The following is an 18,919-nucleotide window of genomic DNA, read 5'->3' as shown; positions in this document are numbered from 1 at the left end:
TTAAAGAAATGCTCCTTGCTAGGGGTAATGTTATTTCTCTCCTAGTTTTTGTGCCTTTGCTATCATGTTTTCAGCGTGGCCTCGAAGGCTAAACGGTGACTTGGTAAAATAACAAATGGAACGGGCGATTCTCGTACCACCAGGCGGCTCCTACATCTGGGCACAGACCCCGACAGAGATCAGCGTCCCCCCCATTGCACCAGGCTGTGAACGGACCCTGGCCGAGATCAGCACCCCCATTTTGCCCTACACATAACTGAGGCCAGGCTAACGGGTCCGTAACTGCCCGGATCACTTTCCTAACCCTCGGAAAGACGTTTGCTGTTCTCCAGCCGGCCCTACGCTCCCGTCACGGCACCCCAGGTCTGGTGCTCTCACACGGCTCTGGCTGCACCTCTGAGGCTTAGCCTGCTTCGGTCACTGAGCTCTCCCCGAACTGGACCTTCCCCCCCGCCTCCGGGGGGAAACTTGCGCGCCCAAAGGAAGCAACTCAGCCCCGACCTCTTTGGCCTGGAGTGATTCTCAGGCAGCCTTGGAAAACAGAAGGATTTGCCTAATGTCTGGAATACGCACAGGGAGCCCTGAGGTTACCACAGAGAACCTGCAGCTACCACCCAGTCCATTTGGGTCCCATCGGCTGGCTTCCCGCAGGGGTGGGGGTGGGGGTCATCAGTCACTAGGTAACAAATCGCCGGGCTATTGTCAGGGCCCAGGCCTCACCTGGCTCTCCAGATTCTTCTGCAAAGAAAACACCTTTTCCCCTTCCCCTGGTAAATCAGGCAGTGCAGAGGGGAAACTGAGGCACACCCTATGCCTGCACAGTATTCTGCAAATTATCCCACTTGGTCACAGGCACCATCCCCAGGCTGGTACATTTACCAGCCATTCCTCACGAGGGAATGAAGCTCCCAACTTTGTTCCCTGAGCCAACAGACTCCAGACATCTATTCACTGTGCCTTCCACCGGTTTTCAATCTCCCCGTTTCTGTTAGCTGGCCCTTGTACGGGTGCCGAGCAGGAAACACGGTGATGTCAATGGTTCCCAGACAGGGGCCCTCCTCCACAGCGCCGAGGCAGGCAGAACCCGGCCTCTTGTTTGCAATTTTTCCCCAACATTTGGGCTTTCGGCCACTCGCCGTGTGTGAGTGGCAGCCAGTGAGAGCCTGGGAAAGCCGTCAGAGATGCACCATTCAAGCTAAATAGAGCCCTCCCATGGCATCCGTTCCATGGATCACCAGCACATCTGCTGAGCCTGCAGGAACTGAGTGAAAGAGGACAGAATCTGGGATTGGGGAGAATCAACCAGAGGGGTGCATAAGTGGGGGGACTCTCATGGGAAGACTCTGCCCCCCTGATAGCCAGGGCCAGCAATGAATGAGAACTATGAAAGCAGTCGGTCACGTGTGAACAAAGCACGGTCGACTTTTAATACTCTTCCACATGTTGCTTTCCACCACTGGTCAGCTGGGACTGTTGTCAAAATGTCCACATCTCTTGGAAACGATGCATGTTATCAAATCCTCCAGTATCACACTGGGTTGTGGGTCTGGCGCGTCAAGCCCTCCGTTGTTGTGTCACTCTAGAGAATTCCTGTGGAAAGGAGCCGTAATATTCTGTCGTCTGAACGTCTGTCCGCAGTAACATTGCATTGCAGTGCCTATGTCTTGTTAATACATCTGTTCTCAGCATTCAAAACATACAGTTTTTATACCCCAAAGAGGAGTCGAGCACAAGGTGAGAACTTTAACAGGCATCGGTCTAAACAACACACCGTAACTTTGGACGCCATATTTCTTTATATTTTTTGAAAGAATCAGAAGAAAATTTTCCAAAGTGCCTAAGTCAATTGGGTACTTTTGAAAATTGTATCCTTCAGGCATCATTTTCTGGTCACTTGGCACTTTTTGGACGCTGGCAACTAAACTCGGATATTCCCCCCTCTGAAATGTCCTAGAACCTGTAAAATATACAGGGAGAGTTTCAAATGAATCCTGTAAATCAAAACCCTCAGGTCTCAGAGAACTTTGTCATCCAGTTAAAATACAGTCATTTGCAAGCTTAACTATGGTGCCGCTGCCATTCCATCATAACAGATGAATTATTACTGTTGAAAAAATCTTATCCAAGGAGATGTTACGGATAAACTATAGTGGAAAACTAGAATTTAGTTTCAGGTCTACTAGCCTAACTACTCGAAACCCTGCTGAAATCAATACTGTGCAGTTTGTGAACAACATACATGGCTGGAGGTTTCATGAAGTGATGTTGACCAAAAACGGGGATTTTTTTTTTAAGGCAATATTTTCACTTTAATTTTCTCTCGTGCTTAATGTTTTGTAGAGGTGGAGATAACACAAACGTTTCAATATTTCCTGCCCTGCTGAGTTAGCAGTGATCTGTTTTGTAGCGCAAAATGAAACTTATGAAGAAATTGTTGAAAATTTGGAAAAAGGATATTATTAACATTGAATTTACTTCATTTTGCACATTCATTTTGCTAGTGATTGAAGAAATAACAGAAACTGAATTTAAATGTCCTCCAAAGGAAGGCTGGAGATTACCTTACAGTCTCTGCTATTTCGTTATTCCACCTTTTATTTTGGTTTTGCTGAGTATGGCTTTTCAGTTAGAATCTCCTTGTTCTGGCAAATGCTGTGGGATGGTTATAATTAAGTTTCTTGTGCTTTTTGGTGTATGGACTATCATTCTTCTCCTTGATGGAAGATACCTCGCTTGCCTGTGTAACCCATCTGAAGAAAACCTTACAACGAACAAAGCCAGTACAGAGCAGCCCAGGGACTATTATAGAATATCACAGGTAAGGTTCTTCCATTACAGATCTCTCATGAGAGATTTAACCATTTCTGAGTTCCAGAGGGGTAGCCGTGTTAGTCTGTATACAGCAAAACGAGAGTTCTGTAGCACTTTAAAGACTACAAATTTAATTTCAGCAGGCATAAGCTTTCGTGGGCTACAGCCCACTTCTTCAGATGCAGTTGGTAGAAATAATACAGCAAATATAAGTAACATATATACAGGAGGCAACATATACATATCTTTGGATTACGTATCTTTGGATATACATATCATACATTGGATATGTATATGTTGCCTCCTCTCTATATATTACCTATATTTGCTGTATTATTTCTACCAACTGCATCTGAAGAAGTGGGCTGTAGCCCACAAAAGCTTGGTTGCTGAAATTAAATGTGTTAGTCTTTACAGTGATACAGAACTCCCCTTGTTTTAACCATTTCTGGCATTTTGCTCTTAGCTGTCTTGGATTCTTGGTCTAACCTGATGTTTTTTCAGTTCAAATGTTTAATGCTGACTAAGTAAAACAAGTTCTGTAACAGCTTTAAGTTTTTAAAAAAACCCTCGCTGACAGATCATAGAATCATAGAATATTAGAGTTGGAAGGGACCTCAGGAGGTCATCTAGTCCAACCCCCTGCTCAAAGCAGGACTAACCTCTGCTATATCATCCCAACCAGGGCTTTGTCAAGCCGCAGCTTAAAAACCTCTAAGGATGGAGATTCCACCACCTCCCTAGGTAACCCATTCCAGTGCTTCACCACCCTCCTAGTAAAAAACTTTTTCCTAATGTCCAACCTAGACCTCCCTCCCTGCAACTTGAGACCGTTGAGACAGTTAAAAAATTAAGGGTTCAAAACAGTACAGGGTTTATTTTTGTATTGTGGTAACATCTGAGAGGCCAAGTCCTGGCCCCGGGCCCCATTGTGCCAGGCACTGTACAAACACAGAAGGAAAAAGACAGTCCCTGACTCAAAGAGTTGACAATAAGTGGGAGAAGGTGCGAAGGTGCGCCTTTGAAAATGTAACAACCAGGCCATGAAAGACGTGGGAGCTGCCTGTGCGGACAGAGACTCAGGGGATTGAAAGCCAGTTCTCCGCGCTACAGGCTGTGTGATTCTGGTGGACTGTTTGAACTCAGAACCCCAGGGGCCAGGAGCTAGACTGGGGCTCTGAGTTCACATCCAGCCTTGGGAAGAAAACTGAAGGAATGAGACAGAGCCATATAGCACGGATCTGCCCCTCTCAAAAGATTTTTATTATTTTGGGGAAATGTAACCCGAGTAGAATATTTAGAAGCTGCGAAGGGAGTTAAGAAACAAAAGAAAACAAATTACACATGCTGGAAGGGGAGAGGGATGGGACGTTGGGGCGTGGGGCCATGGAGGTGAGTGGCAGGGGAGGTGGAGGAGGATAGGTGCACAGTTATCTGTCAGTCTCGTGTTCTCCCTGCTGATGGGAATGCCAGGATCTTGGGGAGGGGGATTGCCTGTCTTGTGGGGGGAGAGGTCTGGGCCCCTCTCCCCATCTTTGCCTTGGTGCCAGGATCTGGAGGGTCCCAACGTTTCTAGAGGGATCTGAGCCCCTGTCCCTGCTCCCCATGTGTGCATGTCCCCCTGTACAGGGAGCTGAGAACAGGCAAGCTGTGGGCTGGCACCAAGAATACACTGCTAATACTGGTATGCCTCTCAGAGCTATTGTTTCAAGCTGAATCATCTCCATGGGGTGTTCTCTTTCAGCTCCGAACATCTCATGGAGACAAACCGGCCATTTAACAATTCTCTGAGCCTTGTATGCTTTCAGGATTATCCTGTGCATGGGATCCGCATATAGAAAACTAGCTGCTAGTGACTAATTTCCTACACTATTACAAGAAGGCACTAGCACTGCTACAGTTAAGTTTGAGAAGACTTTTCTGTTTAAAGGATGCTCTAAACTCTTAAGCATCCCTGGATTGTTTGGAAATGTGATGGGTTGTGGGGCATGGGGCAGGTTAGTGATCCAGATTTCTAATGTGTATTCATGATATTTTACACACTAAAGAGGTTCCTATAACTAGTTTATGTGTCAGGAAAACCTCCCAGGCTTGATTCACCCCTGCATGTGATCAGGGACCATAAACTGTTTGTCACTCGGTCCCTGCCCTCTGGTGGGCTATAAAACATTTGTGAAGAAGAAGTCCACTATAAAGAACCCATTTGAATGTACTGATTTCTTTTTCCTCCCCAGTTTTCTGGACTAGGTGCCATTCTCCTGGTTGCCCTTGTTTTTTTCCTATACAAGCTATGCCGATTCTGTGTCAAATAATGTAGTTGTGGTCAGACACATGAATCACGTGAACTGACGGCACTTCCAACATAAAGCAAAAATGCGTGCAGAAATTGTGAAAGACATCCTGGAACCTCAGATCTCAGTTTGTTTGGACAAAGTTTTGGAAATTATGAAGAAAGATGACTTAACGTTTCTGAAGTCAAGATGTTCCGGAACTAAAGTGATCAGCTAGCAAGTGAGAAAAATTGGGCCCGGCGGGAGGGGGTAATAGGGTCCTATAGCCCCTAGTATTGCTACGAATGGTCACCTTATCCTGAACAGACACCAGAGATCTACAGATTAGGTACTGATTTCAAATATTCCTGTAATCTGTATGGAAAGGGCTGCAGCCCACCTTTACAGTAAGTGTCCTGTATTGACAGAACAGAAAAACAATTTTTCGTAAAGAACAACTAAAAATAAGATTCTCTAAAAATTGACTAGGTTATGAGATGAAAAATGTCTGGATGTTCAACATGAAATGTCTTCCACAAGCCAAAGAAATACCTTAAAAAATTCATATATAATTTAGGAATACCAGCACTGAAGAGAAGAGAAAAAAACCCTAAAGATATCCGGTAATCAGCTCATCAGGGCGTGTTCTGCTCATTGTGCATTAAAAACAAGAAAATATCCCTGCCACATATTTCTTCGTCTCAGCTCTTTTCGTTCCTTGTTTCAAGATAATTCCAGCTGGAGTCCTGGAAGGTTCCAGCTGACTTTTGCAAGTGTGATGACTCTTCTCCCATTCATCTACCATTGCTGGCTTCATGGAAGATCCTTGCTGAGATTTCCACTTAATGCTGAAAGCGCAACTTCCTCCTCACCTGAAAATTCTTGTTGTTTGTTCAGGACAATTCTCTGACTCTGGAAGGCCTCCGCCCCCTGAGTTATCCATTGATCATTTTACATTACTCATTGTCACCATAAAATGAAGGGGTAAGGAATTGACCGCAGGAACACAAGAGAACTGGAGGCCTGGACCTCGCAGAATAGCTTAAGCAGTTAGCGCAAGCCTGAGGCCTTGTAGGTGGAGTCAGAGTAGTTGCTCAATAAGTTAGCGTAAGTAAGTAAACGAACAACAACCTTAAGTCACAAGATGGCATAAGACTTTGTTTATTGTTTTGTAATAATCAGAAGTGTAGCAAAGTGCTGGTAGGCAACCGCAAGAAGGCAGCTTATGCCAATGTAGAGTATTTTTAGAGGGGAATATCTGCAGATGCTTAATTGCAAGTAACCACAGTAATTCCATTGATGCACATGTTAACGAGCTTTGCCTAACTGCTATACTAACCTGTAGGCTAAGGGCACCCCTATATTATGAGAGTGAGGAAGTTAAAATGTGCTGAAGGAGGGAAGAGTGATGCATACATACGCAAGAGGGACATAAAACATCTGGTTTCAGGGACAGCCCTTGGAGTTCTGTATCTGCATGCCAGAATCAGACTAGGGTCTGTCTGAACTTTTAGGGCTCTCCCCAAAAGATAGAGTAAGTGTGTACCTGTGATGGTGTCGTCTCTCTGACAACGTTGTATTGCATCACTTTATGTGTTTGGAGTTTCTTACTTATTGGACTAATCATTGTAACAATAAAATTTTTACTCTTACAGAAAGTCTGATCTTGGGACAAAACCTACCAAATGACAGAGTGCTAATTGGGCAAACTAAATCAATCATCTAATTGTAGGCCTTGCGGGAGCCCTAGGCATAACTAAAAGTGTAAACCAAAGGCTGTGAACCAAAATAGACCTGGCCTTGGCAAAATAACAACACACTAGGTGTTATCTAACACCAAGCAAGCATGTTCCTGCCCGGAGAGGATGGTACAAAACCACACAACTCTCTCAAGTAACTATGTAAACAGATTGCTAAGAGATGGAATACAGGAATACATCAACCCCTGGTAAAATAAGAATGGAATGACAGGATAATGGATGAGGATGTTTTGTTCTAATGAGCAGGTACAAGGAGAAGGGTGGTAACTAACGACGTCTGGAGTGTCCTACGTCGCTTGTTTGTGTCAATGAATAAAAGGAGAAGTCATAGGAGGGGCACCGCAGCCGAGGAGAATTAGCGGCTGCGACCATTGGTTCCTCCTCTGAGCACTTCCTCTCCTCTACATTTCTCTGCTCTTGCTCCGGAAATGGTCTGAGAGCGCTTGAGAACAGATAGCAGCTGTGTTTCCTCTGCCTGCTTCTGTGTAAACAGGCCTCCGCCCCGCTTCCCAGTGACGGAGGTGGAGATTTTATCACGGTTATTTTTAGTGCAGGTCATGGGCACAAAACAAAAATTCACAGAGCCCGGGACCTGTCTGTGACTTTACTAAAAATAACCAGCGGGGTAGGGCTGGGAAGGGGATGGGGATGAATGACAGCTGGAGCCGCATGGCGGGGAGCCCAACTGCCACAGAAGGGGGGCTCATGGCCCCAGCTATAGCCCTGGCCTCAGCCATGGGGCAAGTGTACACAGCCCTGGTTCCAGCCCCACTGCAGCCATGGGGCAGGGGTGCACGGTCCCGGCTCCAGCCCCAGCGGGAGGGCAGGGGTGCACAGCCCTGACTGCAGACGTTGGGCGGGAGAGTGGGGTTTTTTTCCTTGGCGTTTAAATTCTTGGATCAAACGGTGTCTTGTTCTACCCAAAACAAACGGTGTCAATGCAGATGCTCTTCAGATAGTTTCGGTGCTCTCTCGAACGAGGAAAACTCAAAACCCATTTCCAAAGCCCAGCTGAAAGAGCTCCAGTTTGACTCCCTTTGAAGAGATGATTCTCCAAAATCCAGCCCCGATTTCTAACTTGTTTTGCTTGACCCACATAGAATCATAGAAGGTGAGGGTTGGAAGGGACCTCAGGAGGTATCAAAGCAGGACCAACCCCAACTAAATCATCCCAGCCAGGGCTTTGTCAAACCACAGCTTAAATACCTCTAAGGATGGAGATTCCACCACCTCCCTATTAACCCATTCCAGTGCTTCACTACCCGCCTAGGGAAAAAATTTATCCTAATATCCAACCTAGACCTGCCCCACTGCAACTTGAGACCGTTGCTCCTTGTTCTGTCATCTGCCACCACTGATAACAGCCTAGCTCCATCCTCCCTGGAACCCCCTTTCAGGTAGTTAAAGGCTGCTATCAAATCCCCCCTCATTCTTCTCTTCTGCAGACTAAACAAGCCCAGTTCCCTCAGCCTCTCCCATGGTTGCTTTTTTTTTTTTTTTTTTTTGGTAGCAAAAAACTATTTAGTCTCCTGGCTCCTTCTTTGCCGAGGCGGGCGGTTCTGCTTCCCTAGAAGACTCATAGGACTGATGGGGAAAGTGAGGCACGGAGCGGGGTGACCGGCCCACGGGTCGCAAAGCGGAGCGGTGGCAGAGCAGGACACAGAACCCAGGGAGGTGAGATTGTCCCAAGCCGGGAACTGGGGTGGATTGTTTTCCTTCCCCTCCGATAGGGCAGGGGGAGGAAACAGCCCTATATGGGGGCGGGGGTGGGGGGAGGAGACCATCCATAGCCCTGTATGGGGGAAATTGCTCCCACAAGCATCAGAGCCCCAGTGGCAATGGGATCTTGCATCGTGGCAGTTAGCCAGGCCCCGCCAGCACCCTACCTGCCCCACAACCCCCCTGGAGGCTCAGCAGTCCTGGCCGGTGGGGAGTGGGATACTCTGGGGTGGGGGGTGTCTAAATAATTAAATATTCAGCGGAGAACAGCCCCTGCCTCCTAGGTGAATGCCTCGCTCACCCGGCTCTTCGGTCATTCCTGCTTTTCTCGGGCCCGGCCAATAACCCAGGCCACGGAGAGTTTCCTTCTCTTCCTTCCCCATCTCTCACTGTCATACATTCCTTCAAGGGCTGTTTCTGCCTTCTCTATGGTGCAAGGATTGTTTCAGGCTCAGGGGGGGTAGTGGTACCTAAGGGTTAGAGCAAAGGACGGGTCTAGGCGTCAGTGCTCCTGGGATCTCTCCCCAGCTGGGCTGCTGTTTGTCTGTGCTTCCTTCCAGGCTCTGGGGCCGCTCTTCATGAACAAACAAGATGAGGATGAGATTAGACCTGCCCTGGAGGATCTCCTCCTCTGAACAGAGGCAACCTGGCGAGGCCCCGAATATTGATGAGCCACTTGGGCCAACGGGGCAGCTGTCCCCTGGGAAAGGGAGGAGGGTCTGTGGGGGGAGCTCCCAGGAGGAGCCCACCTCGGTGCTCTGGGACTGCACGGCCCAGCTTTAATTAATGTTATCTCAGTCGCGGTCTCCCAGGGTTGATTAACGCTGCCCCACAGGCCCGGTTCCCGAGGTTCATCTTTACTGGGGGTGGGAGGGGGGGTGGCCATTCCTCTCCAGACACCAGGGGAGGCAAGCAGCCTTCCTACCTGTCAGAGGTGAGGCAGGGTATCAGTGGAGGGGACGGGCGCTGGGCACGGCAGATCACGGAGCAGGGGAGAGCCAGGGATCGGGGTGCAGGGCGGATGGGGGAGTGCGGGAGAGCCGGGGAGGCAACAGAAAGGAGTGGGGCAGACAGGGCAGCAGGGTAATCTGGGGAGCAGGGATAAAGGGGGGCTGGACAGCCAGGACAAAATCCTCTGCTCTGTGTATCCCCGGCCCCGTATGTGGACTCTGCACAGAAAGACCCTTCCCACCCCCTATTCTCTTCTCCTCTCTGACGCCTTGCCCAGGATCAGCCACAGCCCCTCCATCTCCACCCTCACCCTGTGTCACAAGACGCTGTGACAGTGCAGGGGAAAGTCCCCTATTCCGGAGGGTCTCTGCCCTGGGGAGCCCCATTTGAACAGAGCAGTCATGTCCAGGCTCTTCATCCTTCCCCGCCTGGGATCAGGATGGGCGTTCTCCAGAACCTCCTCTAAGACGTGCCGAGCTCTCCCCACCCTGCTCCACTCAACCATACGGACCGCAGCTCCATCACTTTCCCCGGGACCATTAACTTCCCGGGGAGACCACCTCTGTATGGAATGGGGAGCTCGGTGGAAGATGACTTTTCACCTCCCTATGAAAAGTATTGATGGAAAAGCAACCTTTTCATCAAATGGTTTCAAGATTTTCCTCGAAAACCTGGAAAACTGAGACTCAAAAGATATATTTTCATGGTTTTGGCCTAAGATGTTTAGTTTTTGCTAGCTGAAGGCTGCGGGCGGGGGGTGGGGGGGGTGTGTGTGTGTCAGGAGTTGAATTTAATCAAAAACGTTTCAAGGGAAACCCAACAGTTTTCCATAAAAAATGGACACTTTTTATTTTGAAAAAATAAACAATTTTCCAATGGGGGGGAAAACCCATTTGGTTTGAAATGTCCAACTCACCCAACTGAAAAGAAGATGATGGGCATTTTTTGAGCAAACGGTTTGGCTGGAAGAGGAAAAACAATGAACCCCTGTGTTGGAATTTGAAAATGTCTCATGAAAAATGCTGCTTCTCTCTGTGAGTTTAAAGAGTCTGGTTCCTTCTCCCCAAGCAGGTGCTCATGGGAATGGCCAGATTGGATCAGAACCAAAGTCCATCTAGCCCAGGGGCCATCTCTTGGCACGTGCTGTAGAGGCAGGTGCAAGAACTGACAGTGGAAGGTGGGGATCTGCCACCATGAAGATCTCCTCCAGAGTTATGATAGCTCGAGGTTTTCTATAGTCCTGAAACGTTCAAACATGCAGTTTAATATCCCAGCCACAAATTTCGGTTAGTATGAGCTAAACTAACTCTGGATGTTTCTCATACCCATAGAAATATTCAGTCCCTCCTTGAGTCTTGCTATGTTTTATCTTCAGCACCATCCTGTGGCAGTGAGTTCCACATTCTATTCACACACTGAGTGAATGAGTATTTCTTTTGATCCTCCCCCCAATTATTTTTTTTTTTTTAACTTTCCACTGCTTAATTTTGTGGAAAATCCCCTTGTTCCTGTGCCATAAGACAGGGAGGAGAGAATCCCGTGATCTCTTTTCTCCATCCTGTTCATTGTTAGATCAGACTCCCTCTTATCCACCCCCTCTCTAAACAATCCTGATCCTCCCAGAGTTCTCCCAGGGCTGGACCTGTCTCTGAACCGCTGCTCATCGCTGCATTTCCTGGTGGAACTGGGGTGCCCAGTGCAACACACAGGATTCAGATGAGGATGAAGGGCTCTGAGATTCTTGTTGGACTGCGATCAACTCACCCTTCTTCACAGTGTCTTCGATGATCTAAGCAGAGCCAGCCCCATCAGCTTCTTGCTGCGAGGTAGGTTTTCCAGACCGCTTGTTCAGCAGGGGCAGTGCTTAATTGTGTCAGGGCTGAGACTTTTTGTTTCTGGTTTTTTGTTTCTGGTTTTTTGTTTCTGGTTTCGCATAAAAAATCCAGAAAATTGTGTCCTCCGTGAAATTGTGCCATGAGCATTTTCCTTTCCATGACAAGCTTTTTTGTTTGTTTGTTTTTTGGTGTGGAAATTATAAGAACATAAGAATGGCCAGACTGGGTCAGACGAATGGTCCATCTAGCCCAGTTTCTTGTCTTCCGACAGTGGCCAGTGCCAGGTGCTTCAGAGGGAATGAACATAACGCACTCATCAAATGATCCATCCTGTCGCCCATTCCCAGCTTCTGGCAAACAGAGGCCAGGGACACTTCAGAGAATGGTTTTGCGTCCCTGCCCATCCTGGCTAATAGCCATTGATGGACCTATCCTCCAGTAATTTATCTAGTTCTTTTTTGAACCCTGTTATAATCTTGGCCTTCACAACGACCTCTGGCAAAGAGCTGCACAGGTTGACTGTGCGTTGTGTGAAGAAATACTTCCTTTTGTTTGTTTTAAACCTGCTGCCTATTCATTTCATTTGGTGACCCCCTAGTTGTTGTGTGGTGAGGAGTAAATAACACTTCCTTATTTACTTTCTCCACACCAATCATGATTTTATAGACCTCCGTCATATCCCCCATTAATCATCTCTTTTCCAAGATGAAAAGTCTTGGTCTTATTAATCTCTCCTTATATGGAAGCTGTTCCATCTCCCTAATCATGTTTTGATGGAAAACGTCAGCCAGCTAAAAGGGACTTGTCATGAGCATAAAGTCAGGCAAGTGGTTATGTGATTGCAGAATTGGGAGCCCAAGCACCTAGCACGGCTGTCTGTATAAACAGGCTGCATAAGCAAGGGAATCTCATGTAGGAGCCAGGAGATTCTATCCCCTCTGTATTTGGCACAGGTGAAACCTGCTGGAAAAAAGTGTGTCCACAGGTCAAGAAAGATGATGACAAATTGGAGAGGATTCAGAGAAGAGCCAAGAGAATGATTAAAGGATTGGAAAACCTGTCTTAGAGTGAGAGACTCCAGGAGCTCAACCTATTTAGTTTTACAAAGAGATGATTAAGGGCTGTGTGACCTTGGTCTCTGGGTGGGACGGGACACACTGAGATTGCTCAGTCTGGGCAAACTGCAAAGAATGGGACAGGCAACCCCTCAAAACTGGTGGTGATTTCTAAAAATTGGATTCCCCCAGCCAGCAACAAAACAGCTTCTACAAGTACCCCTTAAAGCAACCCAGCCATATGCTTCCAGCCAGATAGCCAAGTCAAATATCATGGGGGTCGCTGAAAATCTTGTCTGTCATATAAAAAAGTTCTACCAATTCCAAAGGACCAGACACATTACCAACCAGGTCAATGACTATTTCAGATCTTACCCCAATACACGCTTAGAGCCAGTTCTTGTTAACTAAGCTAATATTTATTTTAAAAGAAGAAGAAGATCAAGTATTGGTTAAAAGATGATTATACGTACAGACAAGAATCAAGTCCATAAACTAGTTTCATAGTAGAGATGGTAAACTGAGTCGCCAAAGTTCGTTCCAGAAATCAGTTCATAGGTTATAATCCAACAGACAGTTCATGTACAGGGTCTGTATAATTTCTTCCATGAGAAATAGCAGGTGATCCAGGCTGGCGCTGGGATCTTAGTCTTGTGACTCAAACCTCTCCTGTCAAGGCTGAAGCAGTCCTAAAATGCAGAATCAGGGCCATGGTCCCCTTTTATAGACCTCTGGCCCGTTATCAATGATTTCTCCACAGCAGGCGTTTCCCTGACTGGATAACAGGTAAGTGTTTGTAGCTGGGAAGTAACATCTCCTATTTCCTGTGCACACACTGGCGATTACTTATCAACAGCCAGTCACAGGTAGTTCCTATTGACTTCAAAGAGAATGACAGACAATGATATTACCACATTCAAGTTCCAGCCAAATGCGAATATCTTCTTTTTATCTTTGAATTGACAGGACACAGTGAGAGACGGGAATGATTTGGTTACACTGATAACCTCACACAATATATGTGTGTGTTGGTCTATCTAACATGGCTTCACTAGCTGTTCACAACCAATGGCCTTTTAATGTTTTTCTAATATGTCTTTGAAGGCTGACGTTGTGTCATTCAGCCGGCTAGGGGCATGCCCCTTTCTGGCTCATTGTCACGGGGTGACTTGCTGACAGTCTGCAAGTACCTATACAGGGAACTGGCGCTTTTCGGTCTAGCAGATAAAGGAATACCAAGAGCCAATGGCTGGAGGCTGAATCTAGGCAAATTCAGATGAGAAGCAAGGTGTACATTTTTAAGAGTGAGGAATGGGTTAACCCCGGGAAAACTTCCCAAGGGTCGTGGTGGATCCTTCAACAGTGGACAGCTTTACATCAAGATGGGATGTTTTTCTGAAAGATTTTCTCTTGTTCAACCACAGCTGCTGGACCAGGAATTAATTCAGGGAAGGCCTGTGGCTTCGTTAGGTCAGACTAGATAATCACAGTGGTCCCTTCTGGCCTGACAAATCTATGAGTCTGGAAAACAGCTGTCCCGGAAGAGATGTCTGGGCCATATTAAATATCGACTGGGGCTGATTCACGTGTCCTTTGCTCGTTCCTACCTGGACAAGTGAGTATAAAAAGCTGTTTAGTTTGACCGAGTTGAATATTAATGTCTATTCCACCAGTATAAATTCCACCAGCTCACAAGGGTGCGTGAGGAAGGAGGGGGGCAGAGAACTTTGTATTGAGAGGAGAGAAGTAATAGGGGTCATGATAGAGAGATGCGATAAAGGTAAAAGATGTGATATCCAATCCCCACACCAGCCAATCGCCCCCACCCCATTCTGGAGCCATATGGGAGCTGGTCCCCCCTAGAGGGGAAAGGCCCTGTATCTCATTCCTGGCCCCTCCAGAGCCAGCCAGTCCCTCCACCCCGGCGGGCATATGCGTGAAAAGCCCTGTATACCCCTGTCATGGATTTGCAGGGTCCGTGCCCCCAGCCTGGGGAGGAACCCCTTAGCGTGCCGGACCCCAATGGCCCACACCTATCCACACAGCCTCAGGGACTCCAGGACTGAGCTTCGGGGATCCAGCACCCCGGGATTCCCTCTGAGAGCCCCCCCCTTTCCCCTCAGGAGCGTGACCTGGAAGCCAGCATCAGAGAGTTGTTAGGGCAGCCTACGAAAGTGCGGTGTGGGACAGAGTCCATGTTGGCGGAAGCCACGGCCCAAGTGCTGTGGTGAGATCCAACTTCTCCCTTTGTCCCCGCTCTATCCCCAGAGCCCTCTCTTCCCACCTGCCCTTCCTTTGTTTTCCTGCCCCCCCTGCCGGGTGTTGGGGGGAAGCTGCCGGCTCTTGTGCTGTCCCCAGTCCTTAAGTGTTAATGGCTCAGTCTTTGGCCCTTCCACGCCAAGGTCGGGTTTTCCTTTTGCGTGCGTGGATTCCAGCCGGCCTTGCCAACTCTCCGGCAGCGCGGGTGACGCAGGCACCGATCCCGTAGCTCCCCGGTCTCGGGGAGGAAATCAGCTCCTCCCCACAACGGTTAGTCCTGCAGAGTGGATCGGGACAGGTCGGACACATAACTCACCAAGACGTCACAAAACTCCTTGCACTCATACCCATCCCATGTCCTCTGCTGACTCCCTCCTCCTCCCCGCTCAGGTGCCGCCACGTCTCCTCGCCATGGACAATGCCAACCGGACGTCCGTCTCGGACTTCGTGCTCCTCGGCCTGTCCGAACGCCAGGACCTGCAGCCGCTGATCTTTGCCGGGCTGCTGGCCACCTATCTGGTGAACCTGGTGGGCAACTCCCTGCTGCTGGGCGCGGTGTGGGCCGACCCCCGGCTCCGCAGCCCCATGTACTTCCTCCTCAGCCAGCTGGCCGTGGTGGACATGAGCTTCACCTCCATCACCCTGCCCCAGGCCCTGGTGCAGGCCCTGACCCAGCGCCGGGCCGTCCCCTTCGCCCGCTGCATGGCCCAGCTCTTCCTCTTCCTGGCCATGGGCAACATGGAGGGCTACCTGCTGGCCGCCATGGCCTACGACCGCTACGTGGCCATCTGCGACCCGCTGCGCTACGTTGCCGTGGTGACGTGGGCCCTGTGCCTCAAGATGGCTGCCGCCTCCTGGGCCGTGGTGATCCCGCACTCCCTGCTGCACACCATCATGGCCGCCCGGCTGCACTACTGCGGCCGCCGCCTGCAGCACTTCTTCTGCGACGTGCCGCCCCTGCTGCACCTCTCCTGCACCCGGCCTTTCTCCAACGAGCTGGTGGTCTTCACCGAGGGTGCCCTGGTGGTGCTGGCCCCTTTCGCCTTCATCCTGGCCTCCTACGCCCGCATCGGAGTCGCCGTGGGTCGCCTGCGCTCCGCCCACGGCCTGCGCAAGGCCCTCTCCACCTGTGGCTCCCACTTGGCCGTGGTGACGCTCTTCTACGGCACCGTGGCCTGGCTCTATTTCCGCCCGGCCTCCAGCTATGCCCTGGGACGTGACCGGCAGGTGGCCGTCTTCTACACCGTGGTGGCGCCCGCCCTGAACCCCCTCATCTACAGCCTGAGGAACAAGGAGGTGGCTGCGGCCCTGAGGAGGGCAGGGAGGAAGGTCCTGGCTTGGGGCGCGTGAGTCCAGCCCGTGGCTCCCTCGCTGCGCTTTCCGCCTAAGATGTGCCTGGGGAACCTTTCCCCCTTCGGCCCTTCTCTGCCACGACACCTGGGTTCTTTTCTCCTCAGAGATAAAATTGGGTGACACTTATCCACACACAGAACAGCGCTTGTCCCCTGCATCGGGGACACATGCGAACACGTCTTTTCATAAAATGAGATTTATTAAGGCAGGTTCTTATGAGCATTTCTAAACCGGATCCGTCCTGAGGCCAGGCTGGCTTGGTGTCCTGTGTCCCACAGAACTCAGCGCCAGAAGCTACAGAGGAACCTGCAGTAGCAGATGGGGGATAACCTGCCCCATGGGATGTCTGACCCTGGTCTCTAGTAGTTACAGACCGGCCGAAGCTCTGAGGTAGGAGGGTCACTGGCCCTGCTAGAAGGTTTGCTGGAGTTAGTTACAAATACTCTGGATAGTTTTTTTATCCCTGTAAATGTCTGATCCCTGCACAAATCTTGCTAAATTCTTGGCCTCAATGCCATCCTGTGGCAGTGAGTTCCATGGATTAATTGGGTGGCATTTGGAAATCTATTTCCTTCTATCAGGTTAGAATCCTCCTTCCGCCCCCTGTCAAAATCTGGCCCAGCTAAGATCTCCAGATGGCACCCGTCTGTTGCGATGGGATCCAACTGTTGAATCCTATGCGCTGCTAATTCCTCTGGGTCTGTGACTGGACACGGCTCATAGCAAATCAGGGCCTTTCAGGTGTACTCCAAGGCACAGAACCTGAGGCTGACAACTTTCTTGGGCAGTGGGACTTGTAATAACTGGGATCTAGTAAATTTGCCCCAGTTGTGAGCTCGACTGTGGGAAAGTGGATACAAGTTGGTACAGGTGTTCCCAACACCTAGAGCAACCAATGTTGATAAGAAAAGGTACAGCAGAGTGACAGAGAGATGGGGGGTGTCCCGATCCAACGGGCCTACTGATATCACTCCAAGACTGCGCTGAAGTCATGCCTGGTAAACAAGAGAAGTGTGGGTCTGACAGTCAATGAGCTGGGAGCCTGTGACCAGAGAGGCAGCTAAAAGCAAGGCCTGGAAGCAGTCTGATGCTGCTGCGAGCTTGCCAGGTCTGGGAATAGCTGGTCACCTCGCGTGCTGGGCCTGTGTTCCCCTAGCAGTCAGATTGCACGGGAGAGTTAGCACCGGAGACAGAGGCTGGGTTTGCTCTTTCCTCTCCTTGTTCTGGCTTCTCGGACTGGATTTTAACACCACCCCAGCCCATTTGAGCTCACTTCTCTTTTCTCCAAAGGGGACGGTGCCGTCTTTAGTAGCCAAGAGGTTTCCTACATCAACTCTCTGCAGCTAAAAGTCAAAGGCACGTGGCTGCAATAAAAGCGTGACTTGACTTCACCTTTCGGCTGCTTTCCCTGTTTCCCCTTCTTTGCCCGTATTTGTAATCGAAGGTTGCACGGCTTTGGAAGGGTGTGTTTGCCGTGGGGCTAAGCCAGATGAGGTCTCTGTACTCGTGAGAGCCTAACAACAGCCATACTGGGTCCGACCGATGGTCCATCGAGCCCAGGGTCCTGTCTCCCGACAGTGCCCAGGTGTTTCGGAGGGAATGACCGGGACAGGAAATCATCGAGTGATCCAGCCCATCGCCCACCCCCCGTTTATACTGAAACCCGCACCCCACATTGAACTGGTCAGGGCTGTGCCGTGGGGCGGGGCTGATTACCCCTATTAATGCCATGGTAATGGGCAGAAAATCCATCGTTACCCTGTCCTCCCCCCGATACGAGAGGGCATTAACTAATCCCTGCCTCCCACATCACTGTCTCCCCTCTTCTCTACCAGCCCCCTTCCCTGCTGTCCCTTCCCCAGCCCTGGGGGTGCAATGGGGACTCTCCTAGTCCTGCCTCCCCAGGCCCCTGTCCTGGCCCAACCCCAGGGGAGCAGAGAGGCCTGGGTGCAGCATGTTAGCACGGGCTGGATGAGTAGCACAGCCCTGTGCAGCCGCCCTGAGTCGGCCTCTGCCTGCGGCGCCCCGAGAGCGTCCCACACTTGGCCGTCAGTGGCCACGCCACATCCCACTGCAGTCGGGGGACGGGGGGCAAGCGTTGCTGGTAAGGATGCCCGCCAGCGGCCGAAGGAGGGTCGTGTGGACACCGGCCACGGACCGGGGCTGTAGGTCGACCTAAATGAAGTCAACCTCCTTTGGCAGTGTAGACGGGAGTCGCTCTCCTGTCCCCAGGGGCCATGGCTCTCCCCCGCTAGCGGGAGCGGCTCCTCCAAGGGCCAGCAGGAGGGCCAGCCTGTATATGTGGGGCAGTGAAGGCACCTGGGACCGGCAGATGCAGGAGGAGGAGCGGAGAGAGGAGCCAGAGAGAATCCCTGTCCCAGGGAGTGTGGCAGGGCAGAGGCGGGGTTGATATTGAAGGGGACAGGAAGGGGCTGGAGCAGCTGGGAGCCAGGGGGTGCAGGCAGGAAGGAAGCAGGAAGAACAAAGGACAGACCAGCACTAGGGGCAGCTCCTGGCTGTGCATGCTTTGAAAAAGACCAGAGGCTGCCGCTGCCTCCAGTGGGATCTGAGCAGCTGCTGCTGCCCTGGTGCCAGGGACAGAGACTTTCATCAAAGCTCTTTCTGTGGCCCAGCCCAGGTGGGGATTTCTCCAGCGGGGGGCAGCCCTGGGCTCTGCCGGCACCACCCTGAGCCAGAGGCACCAGGTAATTTTACTGAGAGAGCCCTGGGGGGAAAGGGCTGGGGATGGAGGGGGGAGGAAAGTGATTCTCTCTGCCCCAGTGGTTCCGGGAGCCCCCTACCTGGCAGCCCCTGGGAATCTGCTCCCTTGTTGTTAATGAGCCTGGGCGGTCGGTGCCTTAACAACCGTGAAGCTGCTGCTCTCACTCCAGGATCAACCCCAGGAG

General features: G+C 50.3%; 1 protein-coding gene across 1 annotated transcript; it reads left to right on the top strand.

Annotated features, from left to right (window-relative positions):
- The first annotated feature begins 15,068 nt into the window (after positions 1–15,068).
- Positions 15,069–16,010, top strand: LOC137155873 (olfactory receptor 1f45-like). Its single transcript, XM_067552325.1, has one exon. The coding sequence runs from the start codon at positions 15,072–15,074 to the stop codon at positions 16,008–16,010; it is 939 nt and encodes a 312-aa protein (XP_067408426.1). The 5' UTR covers positions 15,069–15,071.
- The last annotated feature ends 2,909 nt before the right edge of the window (positions 16,011–18,919 follow it).

This window comes from Emydura macquarii, unplaced genomic scaffold (assembly GCF_026122565.2).
Source record: "Emydura macquarii macquarii isolate MOO-44397 ecotype Brisbane River unplaced genomic scaffold, CSIRO-AGI_Emac_v2 contig_1386, whole genome shotgun sequence".
Classification (NCBI taxonomy): Eukaryota; Metazoa; Chordata; order Testudines; family Chelidae; genus Emydura; species Emydura macquarii.
Note: the sequence above shows the minus strand (reverse complement) of the source record. Positions and strands in the feature narration are given on the sequence as shown.